The 18,119-nt window shown below is 40.5% G+C and overlaps 1 protein-coding gene across 2 annotated transcripts in view; it reads left to right on the top strand.

Annotated features, from left to right (window-relative positions):
* FHDC1 (FH2 domain containing 1) overlaps positions 1–18,119 on the top strand; it is a 75,975-nt gene that overhangs the window by 36,836 nt on the left and 21,020 nt on the right. For both annotated transcript variants that reach the window (XM_075347785.1, XM_075347777.1), the window contains exons 4-6: positions 645–747; positions 11,022–11,107; positions 13,353–13,453. In XM_075347785.1, coding sequence (XP_075203900.1) covers positions 645–747; positions 11,022–11,107; positions 13,353–13,453 — 290 coding nt within the window. The remainder of the gene's footprint in view (positions 1–644; positions 748–11,021; positions 11,108–13,352; positions 13,454–18,119) is intronic.

The following is an 18,119-nucleotide window of genomic DNA, read 5'->3' as shown; positions in this document are numbered from 1 at the left end:
ACGTCAGTGGCTCTGATTGGTTAGCGTGCTGCCATTGGAAAGCACAGCGGCAGCTCCTGTATCGGTCATGCTGGTTACCGGATCCACATACCGGCGAACTAAAAGAACCAGGTAGGAGGCCGGCGAGGGAATGAAGTGTGTGTGTGTGTGTGTGTGTGTGTGTGTTATTTTGCTCGTATAGCAAAGCTTGCTTGTAAACTGTTACAAATTTACAGCAAGCTTTGCTCGTATAGCAAAATACTCGCACACCAAGTTACTCATAAACCGAGGTTCCACTGTATTTTGATCTATCTAGCTATCTACCTATGTGTATTATAGAGATGGTTGTATAAAAAGTGTTCAGTAGTTATGAGTGGGCACTACCGTGCTCAGTACTCTTGAAGAGTAGGTTGGACCCTCGAACTGGCTCAACTCAAATACCGAATATAATGGAAGTCAAAGGGGAACTTGAGCATTTCTTCAGAAGATCTTCCAGAAAAATGCTCAAGTTTCCCATTGTTTTTCATTATATTTGATACTTGAGTCCGTCCGAGCATACAACCTGCTTGTTTTGAGTACTGAGCACCCGATCATGGTAGTGGTCCTTCATCACTAGCGTTCAGTCTTTAAAGTTTTTATGTAATTATTTTTTTACTTGCCATTAGATCTGCTGAACATATTATTGAAGATATCCGAAATGGAAAGTGTGATTTGTATGACTCCGAAGCCCTTCAGGAACTTCTAAAGATGTCTCCAGAGGCAGAAGAGGTAAGATTTATCCATATACAGTAGACTGAGAATCTGGATTCATGCTAAGCTTTTTTTGCACAAATCTTCCATTTGGCGTTGACGTGATATGCTGTGGCTTTGAAGCTACAGCAGTAGAATAGTTGACATGTAAAGGGTTACTACTTCTCCTGCACAGAAGGTAATGGTGATAAAGACTTTGTGATCTCATTAGTGACGTGACTTTTTCCATTGATAGATTGTCCAGCACTCTTGGCTGTTATTCAGTGAACTTGGGAACCGTATATACAGTTACAGAGGACGATAGTGGATCACATGTATTATTCAAGCTTTTATCCACTTGGTTAATTTTTCAATAATGACAATTTTAGGAGTGGATTTCTTTTTTGATACCGAATGATGCACCAATTGGTGAGATCCTTCAGTACCTTCAAGGGATTTTTTTATGATTTAGTCCTTTCAAAAATAATTTAGTATTTTCTTCATTATACAAACGACCCCATTATTTTTTTTCTTTCATCCCTCTTCCCCAGTGCTCTGTTTTAAAGCATGAAATAACATAAAATGAATATTTAAGTTGGAAAAATGATATCCTGCTACGTCACGACATTCCACTGCCACTGTTTCCATTAGCTGCTGACACCCTTCCTGTCTAGGACTAGATAATTTTTGTCAGCCACACCGAAGCTAATCATAAAGGGCCATCCTTTTCTGCTATTACATAATGTGTTTACATACGTTGTATTTCAAAGTGTTAAAGGAGCGCTAAAATACTGCAGAATATGATGTCAATTCTTGGATACCTGTTTGCACTCATTGGAGTGTTGATAATCTGTGAGAGCACTTAAAGGGGCTTGTCCACTACTAGGACAACCCCTACTCATTCCCATATTTGCCTCTGTTAAACTAAAGCTAATACTTCCTGTGCCAGCACCATGATTAAGAGGAAGTGAGAGCTGCGGCTGGCCAATCACTTCTGTTGATTATTTGTACGTCCGAAGGCGGGGAGAGAGAAACCGGCAATGATTGAGCGGGTTTGCATGACTTGAGCCTGCGAAAGAGCATGCTGACGATCGCTGGAGCCGCACCAGCACAGGACGAGCGTATAAGCTTTTTTATTTTAATAGGGTCAAACATGGGGCATGAGACGGAGTTGTCCAAGTAGTAGACTATCTTTTAAGGCCCCCCCGTATATATTAAACTTGTTTGCCGAACCTGCCAATATTGTGCTCGGTTGCAAGTCTGATGTGAGTAGAGAGCCTCCTGACTCTACTCCAACAGATAGTGTTGGAAAGAGGATTTCTGACTGTCATTTTTGTTCTTCATGGCATAGGCCATCACCAAAGGAGCTAGGCAGTGTTTCCCTCATAGAGAACATAGGAGCTCTTTCCAAATGAGCTGGAAGAGATCACCATCTGCCCACCATAGTTTGTCTGACAGCTATTTATCGTGTATGTGGGGGGCTTTTGCAGCCATTGAAGTCTCTGCTATAGGCAAACCCTTAATATTAATGATTCCCTACTGATTATTTACGTGCACTCCAGGCACCAGCCAAATGGTGCACAACACCTGGTCACGGTACTGATGTTCAGGAGTAGGACTATTCAACAGGGGGTCTTACCTGACTATGTTCTTGCATTTCTGCACCAGAACCATTGTGTAACAGAGTGAGGCCTCTTTCTTCTGCTCCTAGCAGCTCCTATTGGGCTGTTTACTGTAACACAACTGATAGGATTTTCCTACCACAGAAAGATAACATCTGATGACCTGCTCTCTCCCCAGTAGACACACAACAATTATGTAAGAAAGCAAGGGAAGTGGGAGCACAATAAGCCAATCACTTGGTCATGTAATTAATTTCTGACAATCTTTAGAGCATTTAAGTGAGTAGAAACCATCCTGCAGTACCTGGCACTGTCCACTACATATTGAATGGACTTGCACATTACAGCTCTGTACAATGTGTTTGTTCCGGTGGCGGCCACACCAGTCTGATATTTTAATGAATTATCCTTAGGATAAAGGTGGTGTCACACACAGCGACGACGACGACAACGACGTCGCTGCTACGTCACCATTTTCTGTGACGTTGCAGCGACGTCCCGTCGCTGTCGCTGTGTGTGACATCCAGCAACGAGCTGGCCCCTGCTGTGAGGTCGTTGCTCGTTGCTGAATGTCCTGCTTCATTTTTTCGTCGTCGCTCTCCCGCTGTGATGCACACATCGCTGTGTGTGACAGCGAGAGAGCGACGAAATGAAGCGAGCAGGAGCCGGCGTCTGGCAGCTGCGGAAAGCTGTAACCACTGTAAACATCGGGTAACCAAGGGAAGACCTTTCCCTGGTTACCCGATATTTACCTTCGTTACCAGCCTCCGCCGCTCTTGCTGCTAGTGCCGGCTCCTGCTCTGTGCACATGTAGCTGCAGTACACATCGGGTTAATTAACCCGATGTGTACTGTAGCTAGGAGAGCAAGGAGCCAGCGCTCAGTGTGCGCGGCTCCCTGCTCTCTGCACATGTTGCAGCACTGTCGTTATGATCGCTTCTTCGGCTGCTGTGTTTGACAGCTAAGCAGCGATCATAACCGACTTACAAGGTCGCTGCTACGTCACAGAAAATGGTGACGTAACAGCGACGTCGTTGTCGCTGTCGTTTAGTGTGACCCCCAGCTTTAGTCATCAGTATCTTTTGACAGAACGTCCTCCTTAATTTCTCACTTATATGTACGTAGTGTTCTGTGTTCCTGTTCTTGTGTTCTACAGGGAAATCCTATTAGAAGGTAATCTGTAATCAAAAAGATACATATATCTCGGAGATCTTAGTTGTTGTTTTTTTTTTGTTTTTTTTTTACTGTGGCCACAAACACAATAGGCTGTCACTTCAGATTTCTCATGATCACAGGAAGAGTTCCACCTATATTGAGATACCCCAGGATCTACCATTTACAATACGTAATGGTTACAGCTCACCTTCTCCCCTCCCTTCAGAGCATGCCCACAACACTCTCCCATTGAAGGCAATAAACGTCTCCTGTATATTATTATTATTATTATTATTATTATTATTATTATTATTATTTATTATTATTACGCCATCAACTCCATGGCGTTTTACATGTGAAAGGGGTATACATAATAGGGACAAGTACAATAATCATAAACCATACAAGGCACAGACTGGTACAGGAGGATAGAGGTCCCTGCCCGCGAGGACGCAGTCTACAAGTTGTTTCCGATGTCCACTTGCTGCTTCAAGTAAAGCGTATATCTCACTGCTTTTAATTTAAACTCTGACAAGAAGTTGTCCTCCATACCCCTGTACGGAAAATAGAATAAAAAGAATCTAGAACAGATTATATTAAAAAAAAACAAAAACCAATATGTATTTGCCTATAAGAAGCGTAAAAAAAAAAACGAAATTGCAGTAGGGGGTCAATTTAGACATGATCTAGGCCTGGTGTAATGTGACTACACCTAAACTAATACTTGGTATTACTACTAATGAGGGCTGTAAGATGAGCAGAGGCATATTGTGGGATTTCTATCTGTAGTGTGTAATCCTTATACAATGGCTGTTATTTAGCTTGGATATACGTGCAGGCAGCAGCCTTGCCCCGCAGCTTCATCTGTTATCACTCTCCTGACAAACGTGTTCCATAACTGCACACGCAGCGCTCTGCCCGCCATTGTGCTCGTGTGATGCCAAATGCTTCAACAAGCTTTTAATATGAGCATGAATTATGAGCACATCCCACTATTCATTTTCAGAGCTTTTCTTTGAAAAACCTATAAATTTTTAAGGACATTTATAGTCTGTCTATCTTTAAAAGAGTTGTTAAAGTGGTTCTACATATTTTATTAAATGGGCATTAAATTATAATGTGGTTTAATTTCCAGCTGTATACTATGAGCGTCTAAGAGTCAGCTGCAGGGGAAGCCTTAATGCACCCATTCTGTAGACTCTTGGACACCATGCAAGAACTTATCCAACATTATATCACACAGAAGACAAAAACGTGGCTTCACATTGTAAGCGTAGCCTAAACATGCCAGCTATCACCTGATAAATGAGCGAAATGGTTGCTTATTGGGTGAACGGATCAGTTATGCTAAGAAAAAAAACATTTTGGGCAACATGTCATCCCCTGTGAACAAGTGATGCTGCTGATAACATGGTATTATATGGAGTTATAAAATTAAAATTGTAGAAGAAAATCCATCTCCAATATATAAAATCTTCAGCCCTATTTTATCATTGTATTTTTTCCAAGTCCCTTTTCCTTTTTTTTTTACGTCTTGAGGTATTCATTGACGTTCACTGCGCCAAATTCAACAAACTGGCGCATACAGTTAATTTGGTGCAAAGTTAAAGGTTTTTTTCTTTCCCGTCATAAACCATTTTTGCGACTTTTTGAGCAAAAAGTTGCATCTGTTTCAAAGTGTCACATAAGATACAGATTTTTGTGACTTTCTAAAAAATTGCAATTGATTGGATGAAAACATCTGGAATCACTAAATTCAACAAACAAAGCAGAAAGCAAAAATAAGGGAGCAATAATGAAAAATACTTCAAAATGGGTACAAAGAGAATGATGAGTTGGGTGTAGACAAAAAATGGCATTAAGGCAATGATAAATCCAGGCCTTAATCTTTGTAAGAATATTAAAGCATTTTTACATCCATGTCTTGGTCCATCAGTGAAAACTCGTTTTTGGTGCACATAGCACCTTTACTCATGGTGTATTAACAATGTTAACAGTATGCTTAAATTCTTTTCCATTTTGATGAGCACACCATTGAAATAAGGAAAGTGGACAAGAGCATATAGAAAAGATCATTACAAAAGAGTTGATTAGGTTGTGGTTTTCCAACAGAAGCAAAATGCCTAATATGATGTGATATCACTTGACTGGACGCATAAAAGGTTGGAAAAGTGTGTGTGTGTGTGTGTGTGTGTGTGTGTGTGTGTGTGTGTGTGTAAGAGGCACTAAACATGCATATGAAAATAAATGCAGGAGAAACACCGGACACTGCTGTAAATCCTCAGCTGTCGCTATTTTTGTACCTTTTGGAATAGACAAAGGCTATACGGGTGCACATGCACAATCCTTATAAGTTAAGTCCATCTGGACAATTCATCCGGAAGAAAGAAAGGCAGCAACCACCGTACTTCAGTGTTCACGATTTAATCTTGAACACCGCTCAGATACATCAGGAGTGGGGAGAGGCAGTGGGATGAGGACAATGGCATGCCGTTTCGCACAAATGTGCTTCGGCAGGTTCTGTGGGTGCTTCGGCAGGTCCGAAGCACGTTTGTGCGAAATGGCGTGCCGTCATCTTCATCCCACTGCCTCTCCCCACGCCTGATGTATCTGAACTGCGTTCAAGATTAAATGGTGAACACTGAAGTACAGTGGTTGGTGCCTTTCTTTCTTCCGGATGGATTATACACATGAAAATGATGCACTTTAAAGTTAAAGCAAAAAAAAATAGCTCTTATGTAAAAGGAGTAGAAACGTATAACTTATTTATGACTCCTAATTGAAAAAAGGTGAGGGGTGTTTTATCAAACAATTCCTTATTGTCACAGCTTGTGTTGAAGTAATAAATTTAATGCAAAGTAATAACATGACTCAGACGTATTCGGTACAGTCAGAAGCATAGATAATAAAATGGCCAAAACCTGTTTTTCTCATCGTAATTAAACAAAGTTAGACATTTAATATGGGGCTGTATTAATTGTTCCCATCATTCTGCATCTGCATAAAAGGAATACCAAACAAACTGTAAGCAGTTGCTCACACGACCTCTTTTTCCGCAAAAATGTTTGTTTCCCATTGGCTTCCATTATACTCTGTACTTGAGTTGAGCCTGTCTGATAGTCCGACCTGCTCCATTAAAGTATCGAGCACATGTGCATGGGAGTGCTCGCTCCTCACTAGTACATACCCATAAACTCTATTAACACATTTTGTGTTCTGTGCTCTTCAAAGACAGAAGATGAACCCAGTATAATTTATGGGCGCATGCTCGTGTCAGTTTGCTTTTCTTGCACAAACCTGCTCTTTTTGAGTAGCGAGTACCTGAGCATGGCGGTGCTCTCTCATCACTTACAGTGCCTTGCGAAAGTATTCGGCCCTATTGAATTTTTCGACCATCTCCCACATTTCAGGCTTCAAACCTAAAGATAAAAATGTTAATGTTATGGTGAAGAATCAACAACAAGTGGGACACAATTGTGAAGTTGAACGAAATTTATTGTTTATTTTAAACGTTTTTAAAAAATAACTAAAAAGTGGTCGTGCAATATTATTCGTCCCCTTTAAGTTACTACTTTGTAGTGCCACCTTTTGCTGTGATTACAGCTGCAAGTCGCTTGGGGTATGTGTCTATCAGTTTTGCACATCGAGAGACTGAAATTCTTGCCCATTTTTCCTTTGCAAATAGGTTTGAGGTTGGATGGAGAGCGTTTGTGAACAGCAGTTTTCAGCTTTTTCCACAGATTGGATTTAGGTCTGGACTTTGGCTTGGCCATTCTAACACCTGGATACATTTTATTTGTGAACCATTCCATTGTAGATTTTGCTTTGTTTGGGATCATTGTCTTGTTGGAAGACAAATTTCCGTCCCAGTCTCAGGTCTTTTGCAGACTCCAACAGGTTTTCTTCAAGAATGGTCCTATATTTGGCTCTATCCATGTTCACATCAATTTTAACAATCTTCCCTGTCCCTGCTGAAGAAAAGCAGGCCCAAACCATGATGCTGCCACCACGTTTGACAGTGGGGATGGTGTGTTCAGGGTGATGAGCTGTGTTGCTTTTACGCCAAACATATCATTTGGCATTGTGCCCAAATAGTTTGATTTTGGTTTCATCTGACCAGAGCACCTTCTTACACATGTTTGGTGTGTCTCCCAGGTGGCTTGTGGCAAATTTTAAACAACACTTTTTATAGATATCTTTGAGAAATGGCTTTTCTCCTTGCCACTCTTCCATAAATGCCAAATTTGTGCAGTGTACGACTGTTTGTTGTTCTATGGACAGACTCTCCAACCTCAGCTGTAGATCTCTGCAGTTCATCCAGAGTGATCATGGGTCTCTTGGCTGCATCTCTGATCAGTCTTCTCCTTGTTTCAGATGAAAGCTTGGAGGGACGGCTGGGTCTTGGTAGTTTTGCAGTTGTATGATACTCCTTCCATTTCAATATGATCGCTTGCACAGTTTTCCTTGGGATGTTTAAAGTTTTGGAAATCTTTTTGTAACAAAATCCGGCTTTAAACTTCTCCACAACAGTATCATGGACCTGCCTATTGTGTTCTTTGGTCTTCATGATGCTCTTTTTGCTTTAGGCTATGTGCACACAGTGCGTTTTCCGCGGCGTTTTTGCGCGTTTTTCGGGTGCGTTTTTGGCCTCAAAACTGCATGACTTTGCTTCCCCAGCAAAGTCTGAGTTTTCATTTTTCTGTGCGGACAGCAACTTTTTTTTTTAAGCTGCGTTTTTGAGCTTGAAAAAAAAAATGGACATGTCAATTCTTTCCTGCCTTTTTTCTGCGTTTTCCCCCCATGCAATGCATTGGAAAAACGCAGCAAAACACAGAGATCAAAAACGCAGCTAAAAAGACACCAAATCGCGGTAAAAAGCATGCGTTTTTTTACGCGTTTTTTCGACGCGGGTGCGTTTTTGTGCGTTTTTAGCGCCCAAAAACGCAGCGTCAAAAAAACGCAGCGTGTGCACATAGCCTTAAACAGAACACTGAGACTATCACAGAGCAGGTGCATTTATACAGAGACTTGATTACACACAGGTGGCTTAAATTTATCATTAGCCATTTAGGACAATATTGGATCATTGAGATCCTCAATGAAGTTCTGGAGTGAGTTTGCTGCACTGAAAGTAAAGGGGACAAATAATATTGCACACCCCACTTTTCAGTTATTTATTTTTTTAAAAAAGTTTAAATTAAGCAATAAATTTCGTTCAACTTCATAATTGTGTCCCACTTGTTGTTTCTTCGCCATAACATTAAAATTTTTATCTTTTATGTTTAAAACCTGAAATGTGGGAAAAGGTTCAAAAATTCAAGGGGGCCAAATACTTTCACAAGGCACTGTATATTTAGATATTACAAATGTTGCATCTTTGCTTCACATTTCCATGTATAAAATCCTCTATGCACTACACTATCAGCTGAGTAGATAAGTGATTTGCGTCGTCATGTCATCCACACGTTGTAGGAAATTCCTCTGCTGAAAATCAGCAGTATGTAAATATTTTTTATGGACTTTATTGCAGATTTTACTCTGTGCAATCCAAAGGGTGAAAACTGCAGCAAATCCTCCGTAGGAACCACTGTAAAATCTGAATGGAACACATATTTTTAGTTGCACACAGCGGAAAACTTAGAAGCAAATTTTCTACATTTGAATATAACTTGGGCCTTGTGCACATGCTGCGGTTTTTGACTTTTTTTTTCTTTTCTCAGAATATGCACCAAAATCTGCATACGTCTTCTGAATCCAGCAATGTCTTAGATTTCCAAACTGCTCTGCCAACGTAGTGTTTTTTTTCCTTGCAGATTTATTGCATATTTATATGCAGAAGAAAAGCTGCAGCACGTCAATTCTTGGCCATTTTTTTGCTACGTTTTTCTTAGCCCTTCCAGTCATTGACTTAACTAAAAAAAAAACAAAACAAAAAAAAACACAAGGAAAAAGGCGCACTAAAACCGGTTGCATTCTTTGGTGTGTTTTTCTGCCAAAAGGTGCAGATTTGATGCAGAAAACTACTGCACGAAATCTGCAGCGTGTGCGCATAGCCTTAGTGCGAAAAGTTTTTAGTAAGCTGAGGAAAATTATTCCAAAGGTTGTAAGCAGCTTTGGAGAAATTGTGTATTATAATACATGGGTGCTACTTTGTGATCACTTCTCTTAAAGGGAACCTGTCAGGTCCCATATGCATTCTGAGCTAGAAGCAGGGTGTTTTGTGGCCTAATAACCCCTTCCTACACATCCCTGTGTTGTAATATTGTGGAATATGAAAGTAATAAAAAAACTTTTATTACTTAAATATTCCGTATGTAAATAAGCGGGTCTCTAGCCCCATGGGTGTCACATCGCCCTGTGGGCATTTGCATGTTTTCCATGGTATCACGCCCCGGTGGGCGTGATACCATGGATTTACATGTGCGACATCACAATCAGCGTCTTCAGATCCCACGCGTGCATACTTACCATTCCCGCAGCCGTTATCTGTGTGCTCGCTTCAGACGCGCAATGCCTATGACCGGAACCGCAAGAGTCTTCTGAGCATGTGCAGTGCACGTCTGAAGCAGAGAAGCGAGCAATTCTGCGGGAATGGTAAGCACGCACGGGAACTGAAGACGCTGACTGTGACGTCGCACATGTAAATACATGGCATCACGCCCACAGGGGCGTGATACCATGGAAAACCTGAAAACGCCCACATGGCGATGTGACGCCCAGGGGGCTAGAGCCACTGCTTATTTACATAGGGAATATGTAAGTAATAAAACATTTTTTAGCTTAGAATGCATATGGCACCTGACAGGTTCCCTTTAATGTATTACTTAAAACCATTTGCTGCAGTAAATTAAAAATAAAAGTGAAAAAAAAATCCCACCGAAGTTCATTCTTCTTTGTCCAGAATCCTGCGATATGAATCTATTGGCAGGAAACGTACATTTACTTTTTCATTTTTAAGAATGTCCTGTTCCACTTTACCTCTTCGTACTTTTTTCTGTTTTTTACGTTGCGTGCAGTATGTCTGAATTTGTTCATAGATTTATAAAAGATTTGCATGTCAAATATGACATACTCCTGTATAGATAATTCTTTAATAATACACTGTGCACAAATCCTATTATTGCAACCCATTGTGTTTTTGTACACTATGTGGGGGATTATGTACAATTATAGTGTATATGTTTTGTTTCTGCTTTTATATTTTATCTTGTCTTAACATGCTGCGTTGACTACATATGGCATTACAAATAACCTTACAGGGCTGTCTTTATATAGAAATAAAACAATTTTAGAGTTATGTGAGGGGAAAAAAAAAAGAATTTGGAAGAACCATTATCGGCTTAGCGTCCTGTACGATCTGGGAGTGTCTTTTCAGATCAGGGACAATTGAGCTATCTTGTTTCGATGGAATAAAATAAACCACCTGGAATTGATAGCTTTTAGTCTGGATACCTTCTATCCTTGTGCTTATTCTGTCTGCTTTTCCTCTATTGGTGCGCATGTGATATAATCCTGTCTAAATGTTGTTTCTTTATAGGTGAAAAAGTTGAAGGCCTTCAATGGTGAAATCACAAAACTGTCACTGGCGGATTCATTCATGTACATGCTGATTCAAGTGCCAAAGTAAGTTGAAAGCAAAATATCATGGTGTGAATGCATCGGATTCTGAGTCATTTATCTCCTGTACTTCTATGTATCTTATCATTGGAAAATAGATTTTCAAAAACTCTTGAGGAGGCTGAGCTATTAAAGTTGACTTTTTTAGAACATTTCTGTACTAGCCATAATTATTTTTTTGTGTGTGGAGCACTCTTCACATGGAAGGCCTATCGATTTCAATAAAAATATGTAATACCTGTGTTGGCGATGTAATCAAATACAAAACTTCCTCTCTGGCTCCCCAACAGCTCACAGCTGGTCACTGGGGATGCTGGGAGTTTGGCTATAGTTGCTTCTAAGGCTATGTTCACACAGGGCGTTTTTTTGCTCAGGTTTGGGTTTTTGTTTTTTTGTTTTGTTTTTTTTTTTTTTTGCAGCAAAACTTCAAGTTTTGCCAGGAAAGAACTTGCAGTTTTGCCATGGTTTTTTTATTTCCTCATAGATTTGCATGGGTAAAAAATGCAGTAAAAACACTGAAAAGAATTGACATGTTCATTCTTTCAAAAATGCAGCAAAAATCAAGCTAGTTGACAAGTCAGGAAAACGTCTGTCTCTGTCTGTCTGTCTGTCTGTCTGTCTGTCTGTCTGTCTGTCTGTCTGTCTGTCTGTCTGTCTGTCTGTCTGTCTGTCTGTCTGTCTGTCTGTCTGTCTGTCTGTCTGTCTGTCTGTCTGTCTGTGTCTTTTCATGAATCTCATAGACTTTCCTGGGACTGTGAAGGCAGCAATTTGTTAATTTTTTTTTTTGGTATGGCTTTTCATAACACCAAGGCAAAACCATGCTAAAAAAATGTCTGGTGTGAACATAGCCTAAGGGAACGTGCCCAGGATCAGCGTTCTGGACGCAGTGTGTTTCCCTGCGTCCAAAACGCTGCATTGTACCAGTGGATGGAATTTGTAGAAATCCCATGGCCACTGTGCTTTTTTCCGTAGCATAAAGTGACCTGCGGTGCAGCTTTCGGAGCCACAGCATGTCAATTTATTGCTGCAGAGACGCGAGCGTTCTCTACAGGAGAAGACAGCGAAAATCCGCTGAGCCCAGAACGGTCTCCGCAAGAGAAGGCATGCTGTGTCTAGAACATGGCTTGTCCATATCATGGCCACATACCCTAACAAGTTTGACTTATCGAAGTTAAACTGAAGCTGTTTTATTGTATTTTTTTTAAGACAACCTTCTACTGGATTTTTAAGTTTGAGTGCATCCTCCAATAGCCACTATTCCACTGATTCTGGAGCAGTTTCTTTTTCTTTTCCGGCCATGCCTCTCCGTTCCAAAGTTATGTCACCAGAAATAAAGGTGCCAATGTTCCCAGGGCATATCCCATAACTTATGAATAAATTGACAATTGGGCATTGCCATCCCTCTTGTTAATTGGGTGTGTCATTACAGAAACACCAGTGATTGGTCAATGTCAGATGATACAGGGACATATCCGCTGACTGGTAACACCCAGCTGTCAGTTTATGCATACGTTTCCAGGAGACTTAGTAGAGGAACAGTACAATGCAGGGTCACAAGAAAAGATGTTCTAGAACTGGTATTTAATTGGGAATTAACTAAAACTGACATGTCAGGAGTGGTGACGAGCCCTCTTTAAGTTGGGCAAGATCCTGCAGTTCCGGCTAGATCAGTCTGATGGTTGGGTTATCTCTGTCTTCAATACATTTTTGTTTAGACCTGAGACAGCAGTGACATACATGTTGACAGTCCCTGTCCGGGTACATCAGATTATGGTGCTGTCGGAGACTTGCCAAGTATTCCATTATGATTTTGTGCAATATTCAGAACAATACAGTCCTATGCTCTTTTCTGTGATTGACATTCTGACATATTGTGTTATCAACCTTCTTGCATCAGTTTTCCTATACTTTGTGTTCAGGGCTGTACAAGGCGTTGGTCGCTGACTCAGTCAGGGGTGGCTTGGGTTGCTGATGGATACGCTGGCATTTCCAGAGGCCCTGAGATGCTTGTGCTTGTGTGAATCAGCTAAGCTCTTAAAGTACAAAGAAAGTGTTGGAGTTACTATTAACATTTCACCATCCAGATATGAGGCTCCTGTCCAAGTGACTAAGAAGCATTGTTATGTAAAATACCGGTGTGTTAATGTCTCATTGTGCTCGCCATGTTTGCTAGTAATGCAAATATTTCACTATGCAAAACCAAAGCTTTAACACAAATGAGCCTTGAACAAAGATGTTTATTTTTTTCCAGTTATTCCTTGCGGATAGAAGCAATGGTGCTGAAGAAAGAATTTTCACCTTCGTACTCCTCTCTGAATCAGGATATGATGATAATCCGATTAGCTACAAAAGGTAAGTGATGAGAAGCACATTATTTTTTATTTTTTTTTAATGCATAAAGAACTACAACTATTTTCCCAAAGTGAGCCATGCAATGTACAGCAGATGAAATAAGTATTGAACACGTCACCAGGTTTCTCAGTAAATCTATTTCTACAGGTGCTATTGACATGAATTTCTCAGCAGATGTCTGTAACAACCCATCCAATCCACACAGGCAAAGGAAGCAAACCATAGATGTCCATACATTATGTGCAATAATGACACATGACAGAGGAAAAAAGTATTGAACATGCTTACTGATATTTAATTATTACTTTGTACCAAATCCTTTGTTGGTGACAGCTTCAAGACTCCTCCTGTATGGAGAAACTAGTCACATGCATTGCTCAGGTGTGATTTTGGCCAATTCTTAACACAAACACTGTTCAAATCCTGAAGGTTGTGTTAGCTTCTTCTATGAACTGAGCTTTAGTTCTTTCCATACATTTTCTATAGGGTTCAGGTCAGGTCAGGCTGGGCTATTCCAGCAGCTTTATTTTCTCTTTCTGAAACCAATTAAGGGTTTCCCTGGCTGTGTGTTTTGGGATCATTATCCTGCTAAAATGTCCACCCTTCTTTCATCTTCATCATCCTGATAGATGGCAGCAGATTTTTATCAAGAATGTTTCAGTACATTTGTCTATTTATCGTTCCTTCAATGATATGAAGCTTGCCAGAGCCATATGCTTAAAAACAACCCCACATCATGATGTTCCTACCTCCAAACTTCACTGTTGGTATGGTGTTTTTGGGGCGATATGCAGTGCCTTTTGTCCTCTAATCATGGTGTGCTATGACATCCAAAGAGTTCAATTTTGGTCTTATCTGACCAGACTATAGTCTCCCAGTATTTCACAGACTTGTCTAAATGTAGTTGAGCAAACTTAAAACGCACTTGAACATTCTTTTTGTTCACCAATGGAGTCTGGCGTGGTGAGCCTTTCATAGAGGCCATTAAGATTGAGTGAGTGCATTACTTATTGTTTTCTTTGAAACAATTGATTCCAGGTCTTTCTGTAGCTCTCCACACGTGGTTCTTAGCTCTTGGGCATCTCTTCTGATTATTTTTTATTTTTTTATTTTTTATTTTTTTTACTCCTCTGACTGAAATTTTGCGCAGAGCAGGTGCTGGTCATTTCCAGTTTATAGCAAAATTATGTTCTCTCCACTTGCAGATTATGGCCCCAACAATGCTCAATGGAATCTTCAGTAGAGATTTGGAGACCGCTCACTGGTATTACCCATCATGAGATGCTTCTTGTGTGGCACCTTGCTAATGAAACAACTTTTTATAGGCCATCAGTTGAACTAGGTTATTTTTCACTAAGTGACAGGATTGCTTACTAATTGATAGATTTCAGCTGGTGTCATGACTTTCCATGGCTTTTTACACCTTTCTTTGTGATCAATACTTTTTCCTTTTCATTTCGTATTATTACACATAGCTAAATTTATGGACGTTTATGGTTTGATTTCTTTGCATGTGTGGATTGGATGGGTTGTTACCAACATTTAGTGAGAATTCATGTCAATATCACCTTTTTAGAAATATATTTACTTAGAAAGTTCTTGACGTCTTCAATACTTTTCACCCGCTGTTTGTATATTTTTATAAATTCCTTATTATTTTACTTGCATATGGAAAAAATGTCCATCAAATAGGTTGAGCTAGAGATTGGTATAATGGTTTCTCTCTTGTATAAAATTCCAGAAACTACTGCGCACCGTATGTGATTTATCTTTGCTGGGGCTTCCTATAACAATCTAACTGTTCATGACTGCACACTAGATGCAGAATTAAGTCCTTTGATTCAAAGTGATACAAGAGAGACAATCCCTTCCATTAGTTGAGAGATTATGATGGATGTTTGTCTATCTGTAAATTTGGATGTACAATGTCGGGGCTCCACTTATTCTTTAAACAGATTTTCCATTAGAGAGGTTTTCTCAAAATTTCACGTAATCTCCAAACCTTATGAAACCAATACCTTCAGAAATCTTCCTCTGACCTACACATACTGTCTTAACTTGGCATGCATGGTAATTTTAATGTGAGACTTAATTACAGACTATGCGACCCCACCATAATTCATCTGATGTGTACGGGCAGCTTTAGTGCCATCCGAGCCTGAATTATTTACTAAAGGCTGCTTTACACACAACAATCTCGTTAATCATCTCGATGTGACACGCCCAGATCATTGTTACGATTTGACGAGATCGCTCATAGGTCGTTTTGTAGCGGTCACACGTACACATTTCATAAACGACGCTACATCGTTCAGTTATATATTGTTTGACCAAGGCGGTCGTGTGGATGTTGTTCGTCGTTGGCAGGGTGTCAAACGTAGCAATATGTCTGCTGCGTTCCAAACGACTAACAATATTTTGAAGCTGAACGAAGTGTTAACGATCAACGATTTTTACTCTATTTGCGATCGTTCGGAGTCGCACGTAGGTGTCACACGCAACGACGTCGCTAACTATGATGGAAGTGCATCACGAAAACTGTGACCAAGACGACATATCGTCAGATAAATCGTAGCGTGTAAAGCGGGCTTAAGTGTCATCAGATTGCACTATCCAAGCTGTAGGCATTATCTATTTGATCTGTTATGACTGATAAGGCTAATATACATACTTTGACAATCAATGACTAATCTACTGTATATTCTGTTTTGAAAGTTTTTCTGTCTGAGATTAAAATGAGAATTTTATGAGGTTAGATCTCACTAAAAGAAAAAAAAAAATGTTCATTTTTAAGATCAATATTATACAGTCACTCTAACATGGAGTTTCAAAGTATGTATGAGTCTCATTAGGTCTACGAAACATATTTATTAATGTTTTAAGTTTTTGTTTTTATGAAATCTGAGGACAGGTAAAGACCTGATTTAAAAAAAAAAAAAAAAGCAGTGTAGCTTTCAGCCTAACTTTTTTTTTTTTTTTTTAACTTTTTGTGATTAAATATTTAAAAATGTTAAGGATACCAATCAACAAATCGCATATTGTCTGATTTGCTTTGTATACAGATCATTATGCCTTGTATACAAAACAAAAGCCATCGTTCCTATGGAAGCCTGTTTTCCCTAGACTATGGCACTGTGTGTTCAGCTTAATGTGTCCTAGAATACAGCTGCTTCAATCACAGAGGCAGCCACGTGTAAGGGCTCATCAGGTAAAGGGGCTGCGTCCTCAAAAGGTGACTTATTTAATTTTTTATGTTCTAGTCATTAAAACATTTTGTCATGATTGTGCAATTATCACATTGGCCCTTGTGGCATTTTTAGGCTCACTCACACTTCCTGTCCTTTCAGGAACCGTTTTCAGCAAGGCTCTTTATCAGAGGCAAGATTACACCTCTATTAAGGCACCACGTCTCACTAAGCAACATCGCTAGTAACATCGCTGCTGAGGCACGACTTTTGTGACGTAACAGCGATGTTGCTAGCGATGTTGCTGTGTGTGACATCCAGCAACAACCCGGCCCCTGCTGTGAGGTCGTTGGTTGTTGCTGAATGTCCTGGACCGTTTTTTAGTTGTTGCTCTCCCGCTGTGAAGCGCGCATCGCTGTGTGTGACAGCGAGAGAGCAGCAACTGAATGTGCAGTGAGCAGGGAGCCGGCTTCTGCGGACGCTGGTAACCAATGTAAATATCGGGTAACCAAGAAGCTCTTTCCTTGGTTACCCGATATTTACCTTCGTTACCAGCGTCCGCCGCTCTCACGCTGTCAGTGCCGGCTCCCTGCTCCCTGCACACATAGCCAGACTACACATCGGGTAATTAACCCGATGTGTACTCTGGCTAGGAGTGCAGGGTGCCAGCGCTAAGCGGTGGTCGCTGGTAACCAAGATAAATATCGGGTTGGTTACCCGATATTTACCTTAGTTACCAAATGCAGCATCGCTTCCACGCGTCGCTGCTGGCTGGGGGCTGGTAACTGGTAGCTGGTGAGATCTTCCTGTGTGACCGCTCACCAGCAACCCATGTAGCGATGCTCCAGCGATCCCTGCCAGGTCAGGTTGCTGGTGGGATCGCTGGAGCGTCGCTTAGTGTGATGTACCTTTTAGGCAGGGGCAGATGGCCATGGAGTTTCACTACTGAGAGAATCGTGCAAATGAAACTCGGATTAGACTCTGATCAGAGTGTCTGTATAGTGTGAATGTTTCCATCTTCTCCATTCTGCGAGTCATCAGAAATCAGACCGCACCCAGATGTAATCCGAGTGCAGCCCGATGATTTCTACGCACCCATTGACTTGTATTTCTGAATGCGCTCCAAATATATCAAACTTTGATATGCAGTAATTTTGACGTGTGCTCAGCTCCATAGGCTAACATTGGACCAAGGACAATCCGATCGCACTAAGACAAAAATATACGGTAGTCTTCCACTGCCCTTAGGATTATAACAAAAGATCCACCAATTGCGATTGTGTCGTCATAATCACGGACCATTACCTGCTTCAATATAAATGAAAGGATCGGAGCCTGATCATTGCAGCTAATGTAAATGCAGATTTCCCTTAAACGGGAAGCATGAGGTTAAAATATTCCAGTGTTCAGTGTGTATGTATGTATATGCGTGTGTGTGTGTATGTATGTGTGTATGTATGTATATACACACACACACACAC

This window comes from Anomaloglossus baeobatrachus, chromosome 1 (assembly GCF_048569485.1).
Source record: "Anomaloglossus baeobatrachus isolate aAnoBae1 chromosome 1, aAnoBae1.hap1, whole genome shotgun sequence".
Classification (NCBI taxonomy): Eukaryota; Metazoa; Chordata; class Amphibia; order Anura; family Aromobatidae; genus Anomaloglossus; species Anomaloglossus baeobatrachus.
Note: the sequence above shows the minus strand (reverse complement) of the source record. Positions and strands in the feature narration are given on the sequence as shown.